The 22,212-nt window shown below is 35.8% G+C and overlaps 1 protein-coding gene across 1 annotated transcript in view; it reads right to left on the reverse strand.

Moving 5' to 3' along the window:
* The window catches only part of Sarm (sterile alpha and armadillo motif), a 77,012-nt gene extending 59,456 nt beyond the window's left edge, over positions 1–17,556 (reverse strand). Inside the window, exon 1 of the mRNA XM_028317625.1 lies at positions 17,054–17,556. Within this exon, the coding sequence (XP_028173426.1) occupies positions 17,054–17,395 (342 nt within the window). The 5' untranslated portion in view covers positions 17,396–17,556. The remainder of the gene's footprint in view (positions 1–17,053) is intronic.
* Between the last annotated feature and the right edge of the window lie 4,656 nt (positions 17,557–22,212).

Here is a 22,212-nt window from a genome sequence, read left to right on the forward strand (position 1 = left end):
CCTGTAATTCGGTTATTGCCCACGCGTGCGCAAAGCGGACGCGCCGCTATTGCGCGCGCTGGAAATTCAATAAAGAAGAAATATGACACTGTCAAATGTCACAGACAGGGCACAGTATAGAGAACATACAGAAAGGTAAGTTAATAAAAAGGTAAAAAGTAAAAACACAGTAAAATATTAAAAGATATAAATGCAAAGTAGATAACTGAATACTAATGTAGAGTCATTTGGGTGCGTAATCACGTAACATAGGACTTGAATTGAGAATTGCAATAATTTTTAAAGTTAATTTCGCTCTCGAAAATTATGAAAGTGAACAATATTTTTCGCAATAACGTCTATTTTGCTATCATAGTATAGTATCACAGCGAACATGACATGTGGTTATGTTCAACTACTCCTTTCGCTATAAATAATATATTTTTACATGGGTTTCCATTCCCCCGTAGATTGAAATTTATGTTTCTCTATTTTTCTTCATCTGTGTCTCTACATCTGGTATTGTAGCTTAAGTGTCCGTGTACACTAGTACAGTCCGTTTACCCGGTCACCAGGGCAACGATCTCGACAATCTTTACTTCCGTCGGCCACTGCTAGTGCTAAAATATCGTTTAGTGACAAACTTCTAGAAATAATTATACACGTAGTAACATATAATTAGCCAAAGGTACGACTTTAGAATTTTAGATAGAGTCAAATTAAACCGACTTACTAACTTAAACGTCTGTGATATAACTAACCACCCAAAATTGTTTTTTCTGGCCAATAACGAGTTACTAGCATACAAAGGGTTCCGTACAATAATTTATATCGCATTAACTACATACTTTAAAGTGCACAGTAAAAATCCACTCAATATCGTAAGTAATTTCGTTAATGTAGATGTCATAGTCAAAGGTCGATATGCAGTCTCTTCGCGGAATGACTGGTCTATCCTAGGTTTGACCAAAGCCTTCAGGCCAACCCCGAAGTGAATTCTTATTTCGGCCTTTGACTAAGTCAAACCTAGAAGTGCCTAAACTGTTCAGTCAAACGTCGAAACTAAAATAATCTGTTTCGGGCTTTGCCTAGTCAATCCTAAAACGACTGGCAGACGTGGTCAAAAGTAGACGCAGCGTTACAGAGGCCGGCAGCAATTGTAGAAAACCGACCAAGTTCGAATCGGATTCACGTACGGGTTCCGTACGACTCTTTTATTGTTATATGGCGAATGGGGATGATTTTTAAAGTGACTATAAAACTAAATATTTTGGGAAAGGCATGAGATATACAGCTTGGTGACAGACAAACAGCGAAGTCATAGTAATAGGGTTCCGTTTTTACCCTTAATCCTTTAAGGTACAGAACCCTAAAAGAAATAATTTCAAGATCGGTTTAGACACACTGACAAACTACCGCAGTAAACAAGTTTAGTTATTCATACTCGTACCTTCACCTAAAGAGAGAACCGATCGGTAAAGTCTATGTAATAAGTTCAATATCAAAATGAAGTGTAGTTTAGTTTAGTCTTAATTGAGGTTTGACTAGTCAAACCCCGATTTCATTAAATTCAGTTTCGACGTTTGACTGACCAAATTAGTCTCACCTAGGTTTGACTAACATTCTTTAGTCAAAGGCCGAAATGTTTGGGCTTTGACTAAGACTTCTAGTCAGACCTGAGGATTGACTAGTCAAACCTAGGAGCGCCTGAGCTTCGAGGTTTGACTATAACATAGACATCGTTTTCCTGTAATTAAACATTATGTCTATTTTCTCTGACAACAATCAGATAGCGATATTTTCATTTTCTTCAAAATATTCATCTTATTATTTATACTTTTATTGTAATAGGTAACGCAACGCTTCATTCGTTCACCGAACAACTCTTTAGTAAACAAGTCCATCCATCATTTTAGTTTCTGGTAAAATTGTCTATGACAGTCGTGTAGACAGACCGTTGTTGTTATCACACAAGGGTTCCATACAATACTAAAACGGAACCCTAAAAAGAACCGTTTAAGTTTTTACAGCGAAACGACTATTATAATAAAACTTTCACTTTGTTCATTAAGGAAAATTGGCTACTTTACGAACGTTTTTGATCAATTTCACCAGATATCGTCTCTCTTGAAAATAATATCAAAGTAAACACGGCAAATAAGTTTAAAAATCTTTGGGAGACGAATGATAAAACGAAACTAAAATCTTTGAAATTATTGAATCTGCACTCGCGAAACCATACTTACTAATTAGGGTATTCATACAGAACGAAATGATTTTATCATAATCTCTAATGAGATTTGTAGAAAATAGATAATAAAGCAATCCTTGAAGCAACATTTCACAGTCATTCAAACGTCCAACTAAATAATACATAACATACAAACCGGCCTTGGCTTCTCCGATTCCTATGAAATGATTCTACACGCTGACGATTTTGGGATACCGCCAAGACTGTTTCATTGACCTAAAAACAGTTTACTGACAATTTTTTTCACATTTATAATAATACATATCACTGGAATTAAGACTAATTTGTTTTTTGTCATATGAATAAAGTTCAGATGTTTGGTAGTAAGTTCTATTTGTTTTTAGTTAAGGGTGGTTCTGAAAATCTGAAGTGATGTTGCACTGTTTTGTTTCATTTGACTACTCTAGCACGTTGACGAACACAATGAATAACCATTATTACATACTATAGTTATCCCGACAGACGTTGTGTTGTCTTGTCTTAAGAAAAGGTATGTCGCCGTAAGTTGACTCAATTTTTCAATTTTCCGCGCAATTTTCTTAATTTTTCTATTCTTTTTATGATAAAGAACAGAACACCTAAACAAATAATTGACCCGCCATGGATTCCAAATTATTAAAATAAAGTTTAATGTCAGCCATCATCTTTCTGACAACTTTATTGCATGGGCAGGCTTTCTGGGTGGGGTCCAATAAAGTAATTGACCAGCAGTTATCCATAAATTACGGATCTATGTTAACAGCAATCTATAGATAATTTGATAAATTGATGGAATAACCGTGTTCAGTTTCACTCGCTATCGCATTTTGACTACTACAACATGGTAAACAAGACATAAACACTTTATATTCATGACATTCGGTCAATCGACATTTCCACAGGTTCAGAAGTCCTTGAAACTGTAATCATGCAGATTTTACTATGAGGTTAATACCAAAATCGCATGGCGCTATTAGACTTTAGAAACCGTTTTATGGGAACTTAATTTAATGTGTAACTTTCATTTAATCATTGTTATTTTATATTATTCGTTACATACCTACTTATAAGTAACGGTTGGTTCTGACTGTGACAGCTCAATGCATACACAGCAGAACCTTAGTATCTCAGATCCTATGATCTGAGCTTAGCACTAAGCTAAGAATTTAGCCGTCTAGTACAAACGATTTGACAACCCTAGAGTTCCTAGACATAAACGTGATAATAAATTTACGAAATCTTACAATTCGATATGAACAATAAATCAATTCAAATGGGACAGCTCTCTGGGACCTTAGCCATAAACAAACATACCTATTAAAGCCACATCTAAACATAGTATTGTCGCAACCCACAATTATTTTCTAATTAACACTCGCGGGATGACCTCGCGTCCATTGAGAAGTGCGAACCCTGTTAATTTGAAACACTTCATCAGACCACACGCGTTCGCGGTGAAAAGTCAACACTATAATTGGCCAACGACCAATCACCGTTTCCAAGGATCAACGCGTCACGACATCTAAAAATACCCACGAGAAACGCTAAAAACAATTTATTATAGTAATTGACCATTTGATCACAATTTAGTGTTAGGCCTAAAATAGCAACAATTTAAGTTAGATTAGCTCTAATAAAATAGTTTAGTGCCAATGGCACAAGAACGAGCGTTCATTACAATGCCAAATTGTTCTCCAAAATATGTATTGCTTAGTAAGAAATTATACAAATTGTAGAATCTGTCCATATTATGTACTTTATTTTTATTCACATGTTCAAAGTTTGTTTTTCACGTGAAATTTTAAGTGCCTTTAACTAGTGGGCGTATTGGAATTCCCACCAGAGTGGTTGTCACGTTATTTAAAATTTTTCATTTGTCGTACCTACTCGTATGTCACTACTATAGAACATACGTCTTTAATGCAGTGTTCCAAGTTCCTCGTACACAAAATGTAGTTACCTATTTATGCTAAATAAATAGGTGCCTTTCTGATACTTTTTAGTCAACAAATTACAGTTAAAAAGATCTGAAGAAAAACTTATTTGTCGTAGTAAAATGGAAAACGTCGCAGCGATTGGCCTACGGTATTGCGTAAGCGAATTGTGCAAAGTGATGTTCAAACAATTCGTTAAGAACGCAATATCTATCACAATAAACCAATCATTTAACTTGTCTACTTATTTACTCGTATGTGTCTCTACATTGATAGCGCTATTTTTAAATTATTTTTTCCCTGTGTCTACTCGTGTGAAATGTGTTCTGTCACTGAAAATATTTATAGTTTTAGGTGATTTGATTTTTATTTAGGTACTACAAACAAATGATCTGCTTGTCCAAGATTCAATCTATGTAAAAACGGAATAAAAAAACACTATCTTTTGTATTTTTCATACTAATAACTTAATGTCCAAAATTATGAATTTTTACTTCATCATCCACTTTTGGCATCCCGGAAAACATCCGGAATTCCTAAAATATGTGAACTCCGGGCCATTTTTAAATTGATCCAGATTCGAGCGCATCCGGGCCTAACCAGCCGGTTCCGGTAACCGGAAGATAACCGTCAAGTGCGAAACGAGTTTCCTACATTATCCATACGTCTTTAATTCACGGTTCCGACCTAATTTAACGAATTAATGTGTTACGGTTGCTGTAAATAGAATAGGGCAAGATGGTGAATCACCATTTAGGATTAGCCTATTTAATGTGAACTGGATTCATAGTGAAATAAACAAAATAAATGTACAGTTTTCAGTTAAAATCTCAAATAAGATGTCTGGAGACATTTTACTTATTGATTTAAACCATGTTGCTTAAATTTTCAGAAGCAGAATGGTTTCTCAGTTCGTACACATTAACAATTAAACAATTAGTACTTTATACAAATAATTCTTCTCCGTTTGATCAGGAAAGAGTATCATGAATCAACACGATTTCTTGGAATAAAATACTTTTAAAAAAGTATCTCATTCCAAGTATCGTGGAGTTGCAAGAAAAGTATGACAAAATTAAAACATACTACTTTTAAGAAATGAAATCTTTTTAACGCAATGCATGATCGCAAAAGAGGTCATTATACTTCCAACGCTTATAAATACAAGCCACCCAGCTTAAGCCAGTGTCATTTATTTTTAGCCTGTTTCTAATCTAGGACAATCTAAGTACGTTTTCATTCATTGTTGTCATACATAACCTGCCTAGACAAGGACAAGAACTTAACAAAAGGACTGTTATTTTACTTAATAGGAATTGTATTATGTAAGTATATCTAAATTAAGGTAGAGTCGATGTTTTTTCCAAATTGGGGAAAGAGGCTCTTTTATTACATGTGCATATGGATGGTGTTATTAAGATGAAGATGGTGAAAGGAAAAAGTAAGTATGTTTATATCAACATTTAGAAATTAGGTCTATACGTATTTAAATCGTCTCAACTCTAATTCGGGCGGAAAATCGTTCACAAATTACAATTTTCAGTAGTGCGATTTTCTATGCGCTCACGCATTCGCGTAATTTGAAACGTCTGCATGACCGATTGTTCTGAAATGTTAAACCTAAGCAAGGTCTAAATCAACGGCAATTAGTTCTATTTTGATGTAGATAAGTATTAATTACAAATTTTATCATGAAAACAATGTTTTCCAGATAGGAATAATTACCAACATCCACTGTACTGCACACCCTTGACCTAACCGACACTGATATTAAATATTTATTAGAATGTTAATGAAAGTGCAATACATATAATATAATCGCGTGGTCCTTGTGAATATTGCTCAATATTATAAATAATTACAATTACAACGCCGTCATCGTGTCGATGACCGATAGTGTTGTAAACAATAGTTAACGATGGTAACCGACGATGATCTGTGTGATTCATTATATTCGACCCTGATCTTTGTCCAAACGAGGCAGTGACTCGCTGATAAATCTTATTTGAATATTTTCGTCAACCGTGCGTCAGACTGTACATACATTTTTACTTTTTTCACGGCTTCAATAGGATTTCTTAGAAGTTTACCATTTACGTTACTAAAATCGAGTTAATATTAAGTTTTGCTATACTCACTTGCTGATTAAGATGTTTATTATTTCTCTCAATACCTTTACAATTTTTTGAAGCGTAGCTTTCCAACCATTTTCTTCTGTGGCTAATGCAATCAAACATTTCTTAGGCCAAGTTGCACCACCTAACTTTAACAGTAACTTTATCAATAACCTGTGTTTTTTGTATGGAGTTTGACAGATTTTTGACGTTTGTTAAAGTTAAAGTAATTATGGTTATGTTAAATATTATGTTGTTTTATGGACAGATTATTCTACTCGTAAGACAGAATTATACTTTGTAGAAATACTTAATAAAATATCATACAGATGATGTCATAGTATGTTAATATCCGTGGAATTCGCCTATTAGAGAACATCAGTGCATTTTTAAACATCATATTGGATTTAAGACATCACGTTCTGGGTGTGGCTTCATACTAGCACAAAATACCGGTCCTGCACGTCACAGTACGAAAATATTTAGTAACTCATCCCTGAACTATGTCCAGATGCTGTCTATTTGAGTTTTATCGATACTATTGGGCAGGCATTTCTTGTTTACTAACATCACTCGTAACTCTATAAAGAATTTCAGTGGGCGCTTTTGACATCGTCTGTGGTTGATCGTAATTCTGCATAAGTAATGGTAACCCCTTTTACCATTTTAACGAATTTTGGAATAGAGATAGATTGGACTTTGTAGAAAGAGAGAGGACTTTTTTGTCACTAAAATGTTTATTACAGTCCTAGAATTCATTGGAGAAAAAAGTGAACCCATTTGAGTTTGTTTGTCTGCTTGCTAAGATAAAATCCATTTGCCTCTGGTAAATTAATAGAGTCGTGCTCCTACAGTTAAGACTAAATGACCTAATGATGATGCCATGCCAAGAAAAAGAAAGAGGTCGTCAGAAATCTGTAATAAATCACTCAATTGCACGCAGTAAAGTTACTGATTCAATTTTGTATTGTTAGCACGTACAGAGCAACAAGATTTATTCGTAATATGACGTCATGCGCCATTGCCCCGCCGTGCCTGTCTAGGAGATCTCACTTAAGACAGGCAAACACTAACAGTCTGGTAGACTTCAGTGCTGAAGCCGATTTAACAAATTTTGAACTAAATTAGGCTTTTTCTTAAAAAAGTCTTAAATTAGCGGATAAGGTTAAAGTTTAGAACTGTACGTACGCAGGAAGATTTAATGAGGGCTACTGACAACGCCACTCTTGTAGCGGAGTTTTGGGCTGACACTATGTAGGTTTGTTTGTCGACAAGCAGAAGAAGAGTTTACCGACAGTACAGTATTCAAATTCAAATGATTTATTCTTTACTAAGTACAAAGTGATCGGTTATTCTTTGGGGTTCAATAACTCGAATGGAAAAATAATCTTATAGGATCATTTGTTTACTGAAAGTAATGAGGTTTTATGAAATACCCAAATAATCCCAAATATTATAAGAAATAAATATTTAGCTTAATTTAGGTTTTCGAATTCAATTGATAACGGTGTTTTCTTGACTCATTCACAACAAATCACTTAATAAACACGAACAATTAAACTCTCAATTGTTTTTGTAAAACTAATCGAAGATTCACGAAACACGCGAAAATCCGCATTAATGAATTGCGAAAAAACTAATTAACCCATGTAGGTACGTAACAAAATACACCAGACTGTGTTTTGCATGGCATTACCAATGTTTTCCATTAATTTGGCAGCTTGCTTAATAAACATGTAGACAGACTAAACATTAATCCTGGGTATATCCAAGGCCACCTTATTGTGGTAGTGGTGCTAAACAGTAGTGCAAATATCCTTGACTGACCGAGGCGACTCGACTTGGGCCGGTTGGATGTTACATAGTTTTAAACTAGAGACGTAGTAGGTACATCCTGATAGACAACGCCCGTATTCACAAACATTACTATGAGGTCTCACAGTGCGCGTGGACGCACAGGGTGACACACGAACCAATCACAGAGCTCTATTCGACGTTGTGCGTTCGATTTGCTGCGTCACTTAAGCAAGCATCGTTTGTGAATACTGGTGTAAGTATGTAACGATGACACTATGTAGTTGCAATTAGTGTCATTTTAATGTGTCTTCTGATTTGGAGTCTCATCTACATTTATTTACTGCGAAATTTTGACTAAATTGATGTTCAGTTACACTAACCCCTTGGTTTTAGATGCAAAGTTTTTGTTTATATGTCCATGGAATGAACCGGGTAATTGACAGGAAATAACTTTTGTGGTCTTGGTGGTTGGTTTTTGTGGTCATCGACTACAAACTTCTCTATGATCAATCAAAAATTTGCTGTAGGAATTTATTTGTCGTAATTTAAAAATCAAAATGTAAATCTTATTTTAATTATTATGTTGGAATACAACAGTTTTGAGTTGAGTAATACGGAATCCGTTGACGATTGTTTTATTTCTTCTTTGTTTTTCTCGAGCCAATTGGAGAGTTTTCTTTACAATGCTTTAATAATTTTATGAAAATATTTCTTCAAGTAATGTCAGCATAACAACATGCAGTTTCTATTATTAGGAACTCATTTACACTCGATGGCCAACATTTTAATAACGTAATTAGTAAGCGTATACCAAGGTGGGCATAAATCAACGGGCTCTGTCGATTTTATAGCACTATATCACGAAACAATCAGTCCTATTTGAACCTTAGTCCATGGTGATAGAGACGACATATTTTGTACTAGTTTTCTGTCGGTCCGTCATGAATACCGTATTTTCACTGAAGGCCTACTTCAATAGACATACCAACGCGTAGACCTTTACGAGATCTTGTTTTGTACATCAGCATAATAAGTTAACAGAATAGGTCGTAAGTCTAACACAATTCATTGGGTGTTACCTGAAAAAAAATGCAACGAACTTAAATACTACCTTTTTGTAGATTTTCACTGATTTTTTTAATTTTTTTACGCTTCTAACCAGAAACAAACTATTATAGTCCTAATGAGATGCTATAAAGAGATAAATATTATTGATNTTGAAGTGTTAATGCACAGTAGTTTTTGAATGATGAGCAGTCAAAAGTGGCTCTAATTGGTTCGTCTAAATATACGCACGGTGCAGTCCCCTCCATGGAACTAGGCTTAACATGCTCCCGCATGTCTATAGTGTTTGCTCAATGTTGATTTAGTCGATTTTCTCCTGATGGGAACATGTAAGACAAAAATAAAATTTCCAATATTACAGACCTTCTAGAGCAGATGCCGCGAAAACTATACAATTTATAGAAAAACTTGTCTATCTCATCTGTAGCAAATTGAATATGTTTTTTTTGGTTCATAGTAGTCATGTCACTAGGACGCATAGTTTCCGAGGATTAAGCGAAAAACCGAAAAGTGGTACCTTTAAACCCCCCCTGTCCCCGCCGGCTCAAGGGCTAAGGGCGGGGACTTTTGCTATGTTCACCTCCTAACTAGGCTAAATAAAGTCCCGAGGTCAGAAATTGTGTTCCACGGATTTCTCTCTACACCGTCGTTAAGGCATTCATTGACTGGACTATTAATGCGAAATTTTGAATAAATTGGCCCATTTATTGTCCTGCTGATGCAGTGGTAGGGTTAGTACTGGGACGTGTAAAAGTGCTTTTTAAGCCTACTTGCATAAATAAATGAGTTTTATGAGTTTTTTATGATGTTCACAATAACCCCTTGGTTTTAGATGCAAAGTTTTTGTTTATATGTCCATGGAAAGAACCGGGTAATTGCCAGGAAATAACTTTTGTGGTCTTGGTGGTTGGTTTTTGTGGTCATCGACTACAGACTTCTCTATGATCAATCAAAAAAAATTTGCTGTAGGAATTTATTTGTCGTAATTTACAAATCAAAATGTAAATCTTATTTTAATTATTATTTCGGAATACAACAGTTTTGAGTTGAGTAATACGGAATCCGTTGACGATTGTTTTGTTTCTTCTTTTTTTTTCTCGAGCCAATTGGAGAGTTTTCTTTACAATGCTTTAATCATTTTATGAAAATATTTCTTCAAGTAATGTCAGCATAACAACATGCAGTTTCTATTATAAGGAACTCATTTAACTCGTCTACTCGATGGCCAACATTTTAATAACGTAATTAGTAAGCGTATACCAAGGTGGCCATAAATCAACGGGCTCTGTCGATTTTATAGCACTATATCACGAAACAATCAGTCCTATTTGAACCTTAGTCCATGGTGATAGAGACGACATATTTTGTACTAGTTTTCTGTCGGTCCGTCATGAATACCGTATTTTCACTGAAGGCCTACTTCAATAGACATACCGACGCGTAGACCTTTACGAGATCTTGTTTTGTACATCAGCATAATAAGTTAACAAAATAGGTCAGAAGTCTAACACAATTCGTTTGGTATTAAACTTGGAAAATAAATGAAAAAATAGTTCCTTTACCTTTTTGTAAAGATTTTCACTGTCTTTTTTATTTTTTACGCTTCTAACCAGAAAGAAACTATTGTACGACTGTAGTCCTACTGTTACAAATAGACAAATATAATAAAATTATTATAAAATATTTTCGTGAAAGATAAGTTATTTAGGGACATCTAGAATCGATATATTATTATTTTCTTTTATTTAATTAAACATATATTGTTTCAGAGCTTACCCTCAGGTTTTCACATCACCATTAGTCCTTATGATTAAGTAGTTCTCTGTTTAAGCGTTTGAAAAAGACGAAAAATAATAAAGTACATTCAATGGCTACACTTTAGACTTTAGATGAAACAAATATCTACAGAAATTAATTGAGAGTATTGAAACAATTGAATTACACGTCGTATTATATTTATGTGCTGTAATTGTAAGACCATTAAGAACAAAGTCGTGTAGCATAATAATTTAACAAAAACAAATCACTCGAACATTAGAGGCGCACTAACCGCGTGTTTGAAAGACGACATTGGTGGTGTGACCTGAGTGAAAGAGTAGGCATAATTGGCAACATGTTACGCGAGAAAGGGACCGAAGACTGAATACTAAACGACATTAAAATTTAGGCACCGTTATTTTCAAGTTTAAAGATCTCTGCGATATAACATCGCGCCAATTTGTCTTCGTCCATCATCTTCCATCGTCTTGGCTGGGATTTAAAAGTATTTTTAATTTACACTTTTGCAGTAGTCACTCGCAATTTGTGAAATATATTGCAGGTAACTCCTGCTTCTTTGTAAAAATCATTTTGATCCCATCCTTCCACCGCACGCCAACCTGTCAATCAGAGTGAGTTGTGTCTAGACTAGGTATGGCGGCCAAAAATTTCTGACAGCAGGATTATTACAATCCAAATAGAAAAAAGAAAAAGCACGTAAAGACAATCTAGTGTTTGACTGTGTTTGTGCATGATCGCCTTTTATTATCAATATAGAAATAGTCAAATTAATGCTAAAGCCTTCCGAACCCGCCTGACCAGTGTGGGAACTGGGAAGTTTAAAAGTAAAACCAGACCGTTTTGATCGTTCCAGCCCCTTGTCAGACAAGCATTTTAGGGTAACTGCCAAAAAACACGATAACCCAAACTTCATGATGGTCCAACGTTCCTAAATCTATATTCCTAACATAGGTTAGAAGTTAGAACGTCACATATGCGCTGACAAACTTTTAGCTTTTATAAATTAACGAAGGTCTGGGCTGGACTCTTAGACCATCAGGATGGTTGTAGCATTTACATTTATAGAATTTTATAATCCTCCTGAAATTAAACATATTGTATTCTTACAAGTAATTTGCATTGTCTACAAGTTATAAGTACTGCCTACTTTAAAATGAAGTAAAACTCTGATAATTACTAAAATGATTTTGTATTTCCCAAGTCAGTCACCATCACATATACATTCCTGTTGCAAAACGACTTCTATTGCAAGCTCATAAGATACCACAATCTTTAGCTTGATGTGCCGGGGGTATAGAATCTTGCATCTGCTGAGTCCAAGGTATCTCATATTTCATAATGATATGCCTACTCGTGTAAATAAACTATTGTTTCTGTGTTAAATTATGATTATACCTATCGGGTAATATTTTTACATATTGCGTAGTTATTATTAAATATCCTTTGTTGGGTGGGAATAGCGTATCTGTTACATAATGGTTACCTATTATGCATAATCTTTAAAGTCAAGTACCTACACAATCATCTATCGTCTTCAAACTTTAAGGCTGGGTTGCATCATCTTACTTTAACTTTAACAAACGTCCAAAAACTGTCAGAATCTATACAAAAAGCACCGATTATCGTCATAGTTACGGTTAAAGTTAAGATGGTGCAATTCAGCCTAAAAGTTTCAGTTGACACCAATGACAGGAGGACATGATGTATGTTTATTTAGTGACTCCGTTAAGAACTTACAAATTTTATTAGTTATGGGTGAAAAACCTATCATGAGCTGTCAAAGCGCAGTTCCTTTTTGGAACTCCAAATTTTTCATTTGATTCTAATGGCAGCTTAGGGGGACATGTTTCATTTATTGCCTCCATTAGGACAATTTTCATTTGACTCCAATGACAGGAGGACATTATGTATGTTTATTTAGTGACTCCGTTAAGAACTTACAAATTTTATTAACTGGCAAGCACTCCCTAATTTTCTGTAAACACCACAACCGGCGATAACTTGTCAACAGTATTAGCTTTCAAATTAACCAAAAATCTAATTTTACGGTTAAATTGTAAAGTTATCTCGTTTTCAGGACTAAAGTTGTTATTAGGAGGTGTGGCTTGAAATCACTGGTAAATAACATCAACTGTCCAACTAAATAACAATTTTCAATTTGATTACAAACTGCTGTGTTTCACAAGGATTATTAATGACATAAAATAAACATAAAAAAAGTGCAAACGAAACAAAGCAAAGCGGGCAAAGGCAAAATATTGCACAGTCGAAACCGTGGAGTTATTTCGGGAAATTGCCTGGACTCACTCCAAAACGGAGCGGCTGAATCAAAATCACTCGGTCACTTTCTTCTGTGACTCACGTGAGTTGACTGACTGAAATACACAAATTGTGTAGGTACTACTTGTGACACTTTTCATTGAGTTTTCCTCCTAGCAGATAGCAAGCGCCAAAAATGCGGAAACAGTACATTTTAAGTAACATCATTATCATCTTTCTTTCTCTAATTTATCAGGGGAGAATACCGTTTACTTAGCTAATGTTAATGTTCAGTCGGCCGTTTGATGTAGTGGTTCAGAACGGACTACTATGCCGAGAGGTCCCGGGTTCGATTCCCGGCCGGGCAGAAATTGAAATGATGAATTTTAATTTCTGTGACGGGTCTGGGTGTAAATATGAATAATATGTATGTATTTAATTTAAAAAAAAAGTATATGTATAAGTAGTATATCCGTTAAGCTAGCACCCATAACACAAGCATTGAGTTGCTTACTTTGGGGCTAGCTGGCGCTGTGTGAAATTGTCCAAAGATTTATTATTATTTTATTATAATATCCAGGTCCCGAGTAAAAGACGATATAGGAACGTACCTGTGTATTTAAGAATTTTTATTTCTAGTCGCCCAAACTTTGTCACAAACTCTACTTTCTCATATTTCGGGATTAACTTATTACTAGTCTGTGGTTTGGGACTCTACTTCTGCTAGTTCTCCTTAAAACTGTTGAAACGACTCTACCTCCGCTCCTGCTACCGCTGTCTGTATGCTTAAATCTCTTAAACGACGCAACGGATTTTAATGCAGTTGTCAGCAATAGGTAGAGTGAGAGTGATTATTGAGTGAAGAGGAAAGTTTAAACATAACATTGCACCCGAGCGAAGCCGGGGCGGATCGCTAGTATAACATATTGCAGTTTAAAATAAAACTCATAAACCTCATTTAGTTTTTGCAAATAGGCTTTTACACGTCTCAGTACTAACCCTACCACTGCTTCGGGACATTAAATGGGCCAGGGCTGAGAAGAAGCAGCGCAAGAAACTCAGTCACTATTTAAACCCGAGTACCTATCTAAAACAATTTTCATGAAAAGTAAAGACATGACATTTTCAATTTAATGTCATCACACTCGCCCAGTCAGTATCCCGAAATTAATGAGTGAGTAACTCACTCTAGAAGTGAGTTAGTCAGCGAATACTCGTGTATACTAACTCTATTTATAATTATCAACATCGGTGCGTGGGAAATTCGCGAAAACTGACGGTTTGTTTGGAAATGCGTAGGTTTGCAATTGAGGAAGATCAGAAACTGCATGCTTTCGTTCGGGAAAAACGTGGAAGAAACCTGGATGTATTTTGGGGCATGATTAAGATATTATAGAAAGACAAATAAGGAGAAGATGTAGGCAAGAAACACTGTCCGGCAGACCTTCCAATTTAATAGATAGGAAACTATACGGGAAAAGCAGATACCTAATTAGTGAATGATTTCAATTTCAAAGGGACATAAGCTAAAAAAAATTTCTTAGGGCTGATTTTTCAATCGTCAGATATTTTTTAACTGAAGAATAACATTGTCATTTTGACATATTTCCCATACTGAAACTGTCAATGTGCCAAACTTATTCTTCAGTTAAAAGTTATCCGACGATTGAAAACTCAACCCTTAATTGATAAATTTTGACAGTTAACTATTAACTATTTTGGGCTGATTTTTCAATCGTCAGATATCTTTTAACTGAAGAATAAACTTGTCATTTTGACATATTTCCCATACTAAAACTGTCAATGTGCCAAACTTATTCTTCAGTTAAAAGTTATCCGACGATTGAAAACTCAACCCTTAATTGATAAATTTTGACAGTTAACTATTAACTATTTTGGGCTGATTTTTCAATCGTCAGATATCTTTTAACTGAAGAATAAACTTGTCATTTTGACATATTTCCCATACTAAAACTGTCAATGTGCCAAACTTATTTTTCAGTTAAAAGTTATTTGAAGATTGAAAAATCAGCCCTTAGACAGTTAACTATTGACGCATTATTTTTAGAAAAATAAAATCTTTTTTCCGTTATAAGGACTAATTTGGACTGTATTGAAAGGATTTAAGTAACTACAAAGTAACAAGTTACTTCTGCTTATAGGCCATTAGATCGGCTAGTAGTAAATGCCAATGTGAATGCTTAGCCGTTAATCTCATCTGTCTGTCACTGCGCAGCTCAACTAGCAAGTCTAGCTAAAGTCTAGACGTTCAAATATTCTACAATCCCTTTAATTATGGAATAATATCTATTTAACCAAGAGGACTAAGTTATTTTTAATGTATCTATTTAAAATATCCTGTTGTATAGACAATTTCAAATGTTTCATAATATAGAGCGATTCTTCTATGAACAGGAAATAACACTATAAATTTATCTTAAGGAAACTTATGGATAAGAAGTTAATTATATTTACTAATATTGAAGTGAGAAAAAAAGCGAATTTATTGTGTGTGATTTCGGAAATACGAGTAATTTCCGAAAACACTACACTCAATTGATTTTTTTTTTCACTCTTTTATTTAAATCAGCGTAAGAAAAGCTACCAAGTAACAAAGTACATAATAACTAAGTAAGTACATAACTACATACATAATATTTTGTGGTAATTTTGTAACGGTAAATAAAAAATACCTATATTCGATTACTTCATTAATATTGTACACAAAACGAAGGTATGGGAAACTCCATGTGTTTCAAACTGCCTATAAATTTTAAATATAAATATAAATGTAATGTGAAAATTTCTCGTTTGCCGACAAACCATGAAAATGTCATTTACTGGACAATTGTAATGTTATATGCTCATAAAAGTTGATAGGTACAAGTTACAAGTACACTAGTTTAAATTTTAATAGACAATTAGTGCAAATAAAACACGTATATTACGAGCATACAGGACAGATGTTTTGTGCATAAATCTTATTATTAATTAATTAACTAACGACTGCAGGATGTGTTATAATGAGATAGTAAAACTATTCCTACTCTACAATAAGAAATGCATATTTCTTCCCTGTCATTTTCATTTTTCCTGGGATAATACAGTACGAGTGAGAGAGACGTAAACGACGATAATATTAGATAGAAATCGTTGTAGAGTAACAAACTGTTAGTCTTTTAATTCTGTTCATAAAATCTTTTAAGATAACGGCAGCGTTGATTAGATCATCCATGCAATGTTTATTAATGGCCATTAGAATATTCTAATGAAGTTACGTATCTATTTCTTATTATGTATAGAAAACTGGCTTTCTGAGACAAACTGAAATCTGCAAGGACGAAGCCAACGGCAAAGGTTAATATTATTAATGCAGTCAAACGAAAACTAACATGAAACCAAAGTCTCCGATTACAATATTGCACTCGTAAATGGCGCAGTTTGATTTTGCTTATTAAACACGAATCTTTACAACTATCAATTACATGTTAATTGACTTTGAAAGTTTATATGAATTTGCTAATTTACTGGCGATGAACTTTATGCTATTAGTATCTTGATATAACTTGTAATATTTCCCAAAATTCGTTATTACAAAATGAAGACGTGTATTTCTTCAGCTCTACTCGTTCATAGACTTTACAGTTTTGACATTGTAAACAAACGTCTGTACTTTATTGATGGTATTCAAGATACGAGATAATGAAGAACGTAAACAGATATTGCTTGAGTGCGCGTGAGCACAACATTAGCTGATGTAAAACAGAGCAACACTCCGCTTCGCAGATTCGTTTCGTTGCTGTGGAGCGATAAAGGGATTATTCCGTCACGCACGTGCCACTACAAGTACCTACCTACCTACATACACCAGCGTTTTAGTGCTCAAAACTCCGTACCTGGCTAAAGAAGCGCTCCCTTGCCGCTGCCATAGTCTCGCCACGGGACGTATTGCTGTCCCCAGAATCGGAACTATCACCCTCTGGCTCGTTTCGTTGTGGAGTTTCCTCGGCGGGAACCTCTTCGACTGGAGCCGCCTGCGCCTGCGCCACCACCGGCGCGGCGCGCTCGGAGCCCTCTTCCGCCAGGGCTGCCACTTTCTGCACACCGTTCCCTTTACCACTCACACCGTTAGTCTTTTTCGTGATCCCTTTCAGCTTCTTCTCCTTCGGCTTCTTCGGTTTCTTCGGCGGCTTGCCTTCGTGGAAGCGTCCGCTGGCGCAGCACTGCACGTTACCCATTGCGGTGCGCTCGCATGTCGCGCTGCGGCGCGGGAGTCGGCTCGGTCGGTCGGTCGTTCGAGGCGCGTCGGCGGCGGCGCCGGCTCGCGGAATGAGTCCCAGCGTCGCGGTGCCGCCCACCCGGCCCGGTATTTTCGACACGACTCCGGAATCGCTGACCGCTGATTACGCGGATGCCGTCCGCGGAGGATCGCACCCGAAAGCCGAGCCGCGTGCCGTCCACGCTGGCGTCATAAGGCGTCATAAGGCGTGCTCCCCCCGCGCCGCAAGGTCAAGGCGCGCTCATTGTTCCCGGCGCTGGCAGACGCGGACGCGCATCGCTCCACTCGGATGCGGGGCGACTAGGCGCGAGGAGGCACCACTGGCAGCCGCCGATCGATCACGCCGGGTATTGTTTACCGCCGGCTGCCACGGGAACGGCGTGACGCCGCGCCACCCCCGCTGTAACAGTGGCTTGCAATATCGGCGACGGTGGCGACTGTTATCGCTAACTGTGATAGCAGCACGTGCGTCGCACTCCAACCGTAGTAAATAAAACACTAACTCGTAAACGAGAGAGCGCCGAGGAAACTATTGGCTATAATTAATACGTCAGCTCATCGTCGTGGTATATGTATGCATACTTAAGTTTAAAGTGTCAAATGCGGAAATGAATAATATTTGTAGAAGATTTTGTGAACCGAACGTTGAAGGTTGTTGGATTAGAAATATTAATATTGTTAAATAAAATATCTTATGATGTAAGTAATAACAATATAGTGGACTATAGATCTAAAGGATTTTAACTTGGACGTATGTTACCCTTTTATTTGCGCCTCTTTTTTATCAGTATAAAATGTCAATCAGCAGCTAACGAGCAGTCAATACTGATGACGAAACTTGACCACAAAATAGCTGAGATAACTCCGTTACTAGGCTTCTAATTAAACCACAGTTAGGGCTGTCTTCATCCAAATTGCTATCGTTGGAAAAAGACAACACAATCTCCTGAATTTCAGGTTCATTCCAAAAATGTTTCACAAAACTTATCTAGGCGCTATTCAAACATAATTTCGTAAGTCTATCTGTTTCTTGCACTAACATTGAGTTGAGACTAATGGTAGAGAATAGAGATTTTAGTTTCATCAGTCAGCTAAACACAAAATAATACCTTCTACGTCTAAAGAAAATGCAAGACAGTTGGTAGCCCTAACCACTATTAACTAGTTGCACTTTTAACGAGCTCGTGGTACAGGAAAAGGGCAAGTATCCCACAATGCGATACGATAAAACAGGGAATTACGGGAACAGATGGGAATCTGGGACAGTGTTGCAATCACAGCGGCTCGGAACGTGTGTGACACACTTTTGGTATAAGTATACACCATACTAATTTACGACTATTTATGCTTACATTTGAGAAATGTTAGGAATGCCATTATGTTTATCGTTCTAGAAATATTTCGGAGCTTGTGAAATTTTGTTTTTATAAGAATATAATCTTTAACTTTAAACATAAACAATACGTGGAATTTATATTATTGAAGTGTAATTATAATATGTAATTGGGATTGCTTCTCAATAACTGTAAACATAAATGAGTCATAAAATTTTATCTTATTAACACTATAGTATTAGCTCACTACGTGTAATAATAACATAATAATAATGATAAAATAAAACCAGCAATCACATTCGAATACCTAGTCACAGAGAAGCTTATAAAATGGAGACAAAAAACGAAAAGAACGTATTTTTAACAAACTTAAATACAGGCTGTCCCAAAATTTGCACGTCACACTACTGACACCAGAGGTAAATAAGCTTAAGACGCATCTAACAAATATATTAAGTAAGTCCATTTTTAAAAATAACTAATATGAGTCATATTTCAAAACTCATCAAACTTTTCTATGCAAAAGAATAAATAAAATTGGTCATCTTAAAACATTATGAAACTTTTCTATGGACATAATATTAAGCTTGTTCGATGCGACTTAGACTCAGTTACCTCCAGTGTCAGTGTGGACGTGCTAATTTTGGGACACCCTGTATAATGTGTAATAATAAACACAGATGATCTGGTTAGTGCTGGTTATGACAATTGCTCCCAAAAAGATTTGAACCCGCAACCACAATAACAAGCATGTGAAGTAGTTATACAAAACACCAAATCAGAAGTTGATCTTAGTGGTGATAAGAGATGTATGTAGGTAATGAAAGATCTGCGACATTAAATAAGTTGTTGTTTATAATAGAGTGAACTTTGTTAGTGGTATATTATCTCCCATTTTATGATAATAACGTACCTATTTTGTTTTGCTTTCATTTTATATTACTGTCCTAGTTGTCCTACTACAAAAGTCGTGTACGACACGATTACTAAGTACTTGACAACAATCAAACATGTGTGTCAAGAGTCTCTATTCATAAATTAACTTGAATAGCTGTTAAAAATAAATAAATAATGCACTTAACCGTTACGTATTGCTTAAATGCTAAATGAGACTTGGAACGTTCTATAGGCGCTGTAATAAAAGTGCGCGGGCGCCGTTCTCAAAAATAAACACCATTTACGATTATTGACCAGCACCGAGCTTTAATGGTGATTTGATGACCCTATAAAGACCTGTGTGGCACAATTGGGAGCATAAACATCCTTGTGGTACGATTTATGATCTTATTGGAACTTCCACTTCCATTTTGAGTTTGGAATCAAAAGTTACTATCAAATAATTCCGTGTGGTGACGGCAGAGTAGAATTTGTCACAAACCCCTACTCTTCCCGCGGGTGTCGTAAGAGGCGACTTAGGGACTACACATGAAACAGAGAACGGGCAGCAGCGCTCTCTGAAAAACATAAATGTTTTAAGCTGCGATCTCCAACCCGCCTGCCAAGCGTGGGGATTATGGCAAAACCCTCCTCCATAGTGGAGGAGGCTCATAGTCCAGCAGTGGACTATAAAGGCCTGTTGATGATGATGATGATGATGATCAAATAATTACTAAAGATCCTCAATCAATCTGACCATTGAGGGATTGAATCATCGGATNGATGAGGTAATAACGTACTCGTATGTTAGCCTTTTATTTGCGCCTCTTTTTTATCATTATATAATGTCAATCAGCAGCTAACGAGCAGTCAATACTGATGACGAAACTTGACCACAAAATAGCTGAGATAACTCCGTTACTAGGCTTCTAATTAAACCACAGTTAGGGCTGTCTTCGTCAAAATTGCTATCGTTGGAAAAAGGCAACTAACATCACCTGAATTTCAGGTTCATCCCAAAAATGTTTCACAAAACTAATCTAGGTACCTACCTATCCAAACATAATTCCGTAAGTAGCTCTATCTGTTTCTTGCACTAACATTGAGACTGATGATAGAGATTTTAGTTTCATCAGTCAGCTAATTACCCATAACTGACCAGTAGGCCTTAGATGCGCGCCGCGATAAGCGGTTATCACGCCATTTTATCGATTTTGCCCATACATTTTACCGTCGATAAAATTTATCACGGCGCGCATCTTAGACCTACTGGTTATATTTATTTTATTACGTCACTTACACGCCATCAACTTGTAAAGTAAATGCATACAAACTCGACGGTTGGTAGCCCTAACCACTAACCACTATTAGTTGCACTTTTAACGAGCTCGTGGTACAGGAAAAAGGGCAAGTATCCCACAATGCGATACGATAAAACAGGGAATTACGGGAACAGATGGGAATCTAGGACAGTGTTGCAATCACAGCGGCTCGGAACGTGTGTGACACACTTTTAGTATAAGACGTATACACCATACTAATTTACGACTATTTATGCTTTCATTTGAGAAATGTTAGGAATGCCATTATGTTTATGGTTCTAGAAATATTTCGGAGCTTGTGAAATTTTGTTTTTATAAGAATATAATCTTTAACTTTAAACATAAACACTACGTGGAATTTTTATACTAATAGTGTAAATAATGGAAGTGATTATTTATACTATTGAAGTTTAATTATAATATGTAATTGCGATTACTTCTCAATAACTGTAAACATAAATGAGTCATCAAATTTAATCATATTAACACTATATTTGCTCACCGCATGTAATAATAAAATATAATAATATACAGATTAAATACAGCCAACATCGAATATCTAGCAGCTAGTGGAGCAAAACAACAACTAGCGGAGCTTATAATAATATGGCGATAAAACGACGAAAAGAACGTATTTAAACTTTAACAAACTTAAATAGAATGCACAGTATTGAACACAGGATTAGGACATCTGCTCCCAAAAAGATTTGAACCAGAAACCACAACAACAAGCATGTGAAGTAGTTTGATATACAAAACACCAAATCAGGAGTTGATCTAAGTGGTGATAAGAGGTATGTAGGCAAAGATTGTCTGATGAATTACCTAAATAGTAAATAGAGTTGTTATAAAAATTTATACAGAGTGAACTTTGTAATAAAATTATGATCTCCCATTATAAGATAAAAATTTACTTGCTTAGCTTTTGCTTTCATTTTATATTACTGTCCTAGTTGTCCTACTACAAAAGTCGTGTACGACACGATTACTAAGTACTTGACAACAATCAAATATGTGTGTCAAGAATACTTGAACACCACGTCCAGTCTCTATTCACAAATTAACTTGAATGGCTGTTAAAAATAAATAAATAATGCACTTAACCGTTACGTATTGCTTAAATGCTAAATGAGACTTGGAACGTTCTATAGGCGCTGTAATAAAAGTGCGCGGGCGCCGTTCTCAAAAATAAACACCATTTACGATTATTGACCAGCACCGAGCTTTAATGGTGATTTGATGAC

This window comes from Ostrinia furnacalis, unplaced genomic scaffold (assembly GCF_004193835.3).
Source record: "Ostrinia furnacalis isolate ACB-3 unplaced genomic scaffold, ASM419383v2 OfSCF6389, whole genome shotgun sequence".
In the NCBI taxonomy this organism is placed as follows: Eukaryota; Metazoa; Arthropoda; class Insecta; order Lepidoptera; family Crambidae; genus Ostrinia; species Ostrinia furnacalis.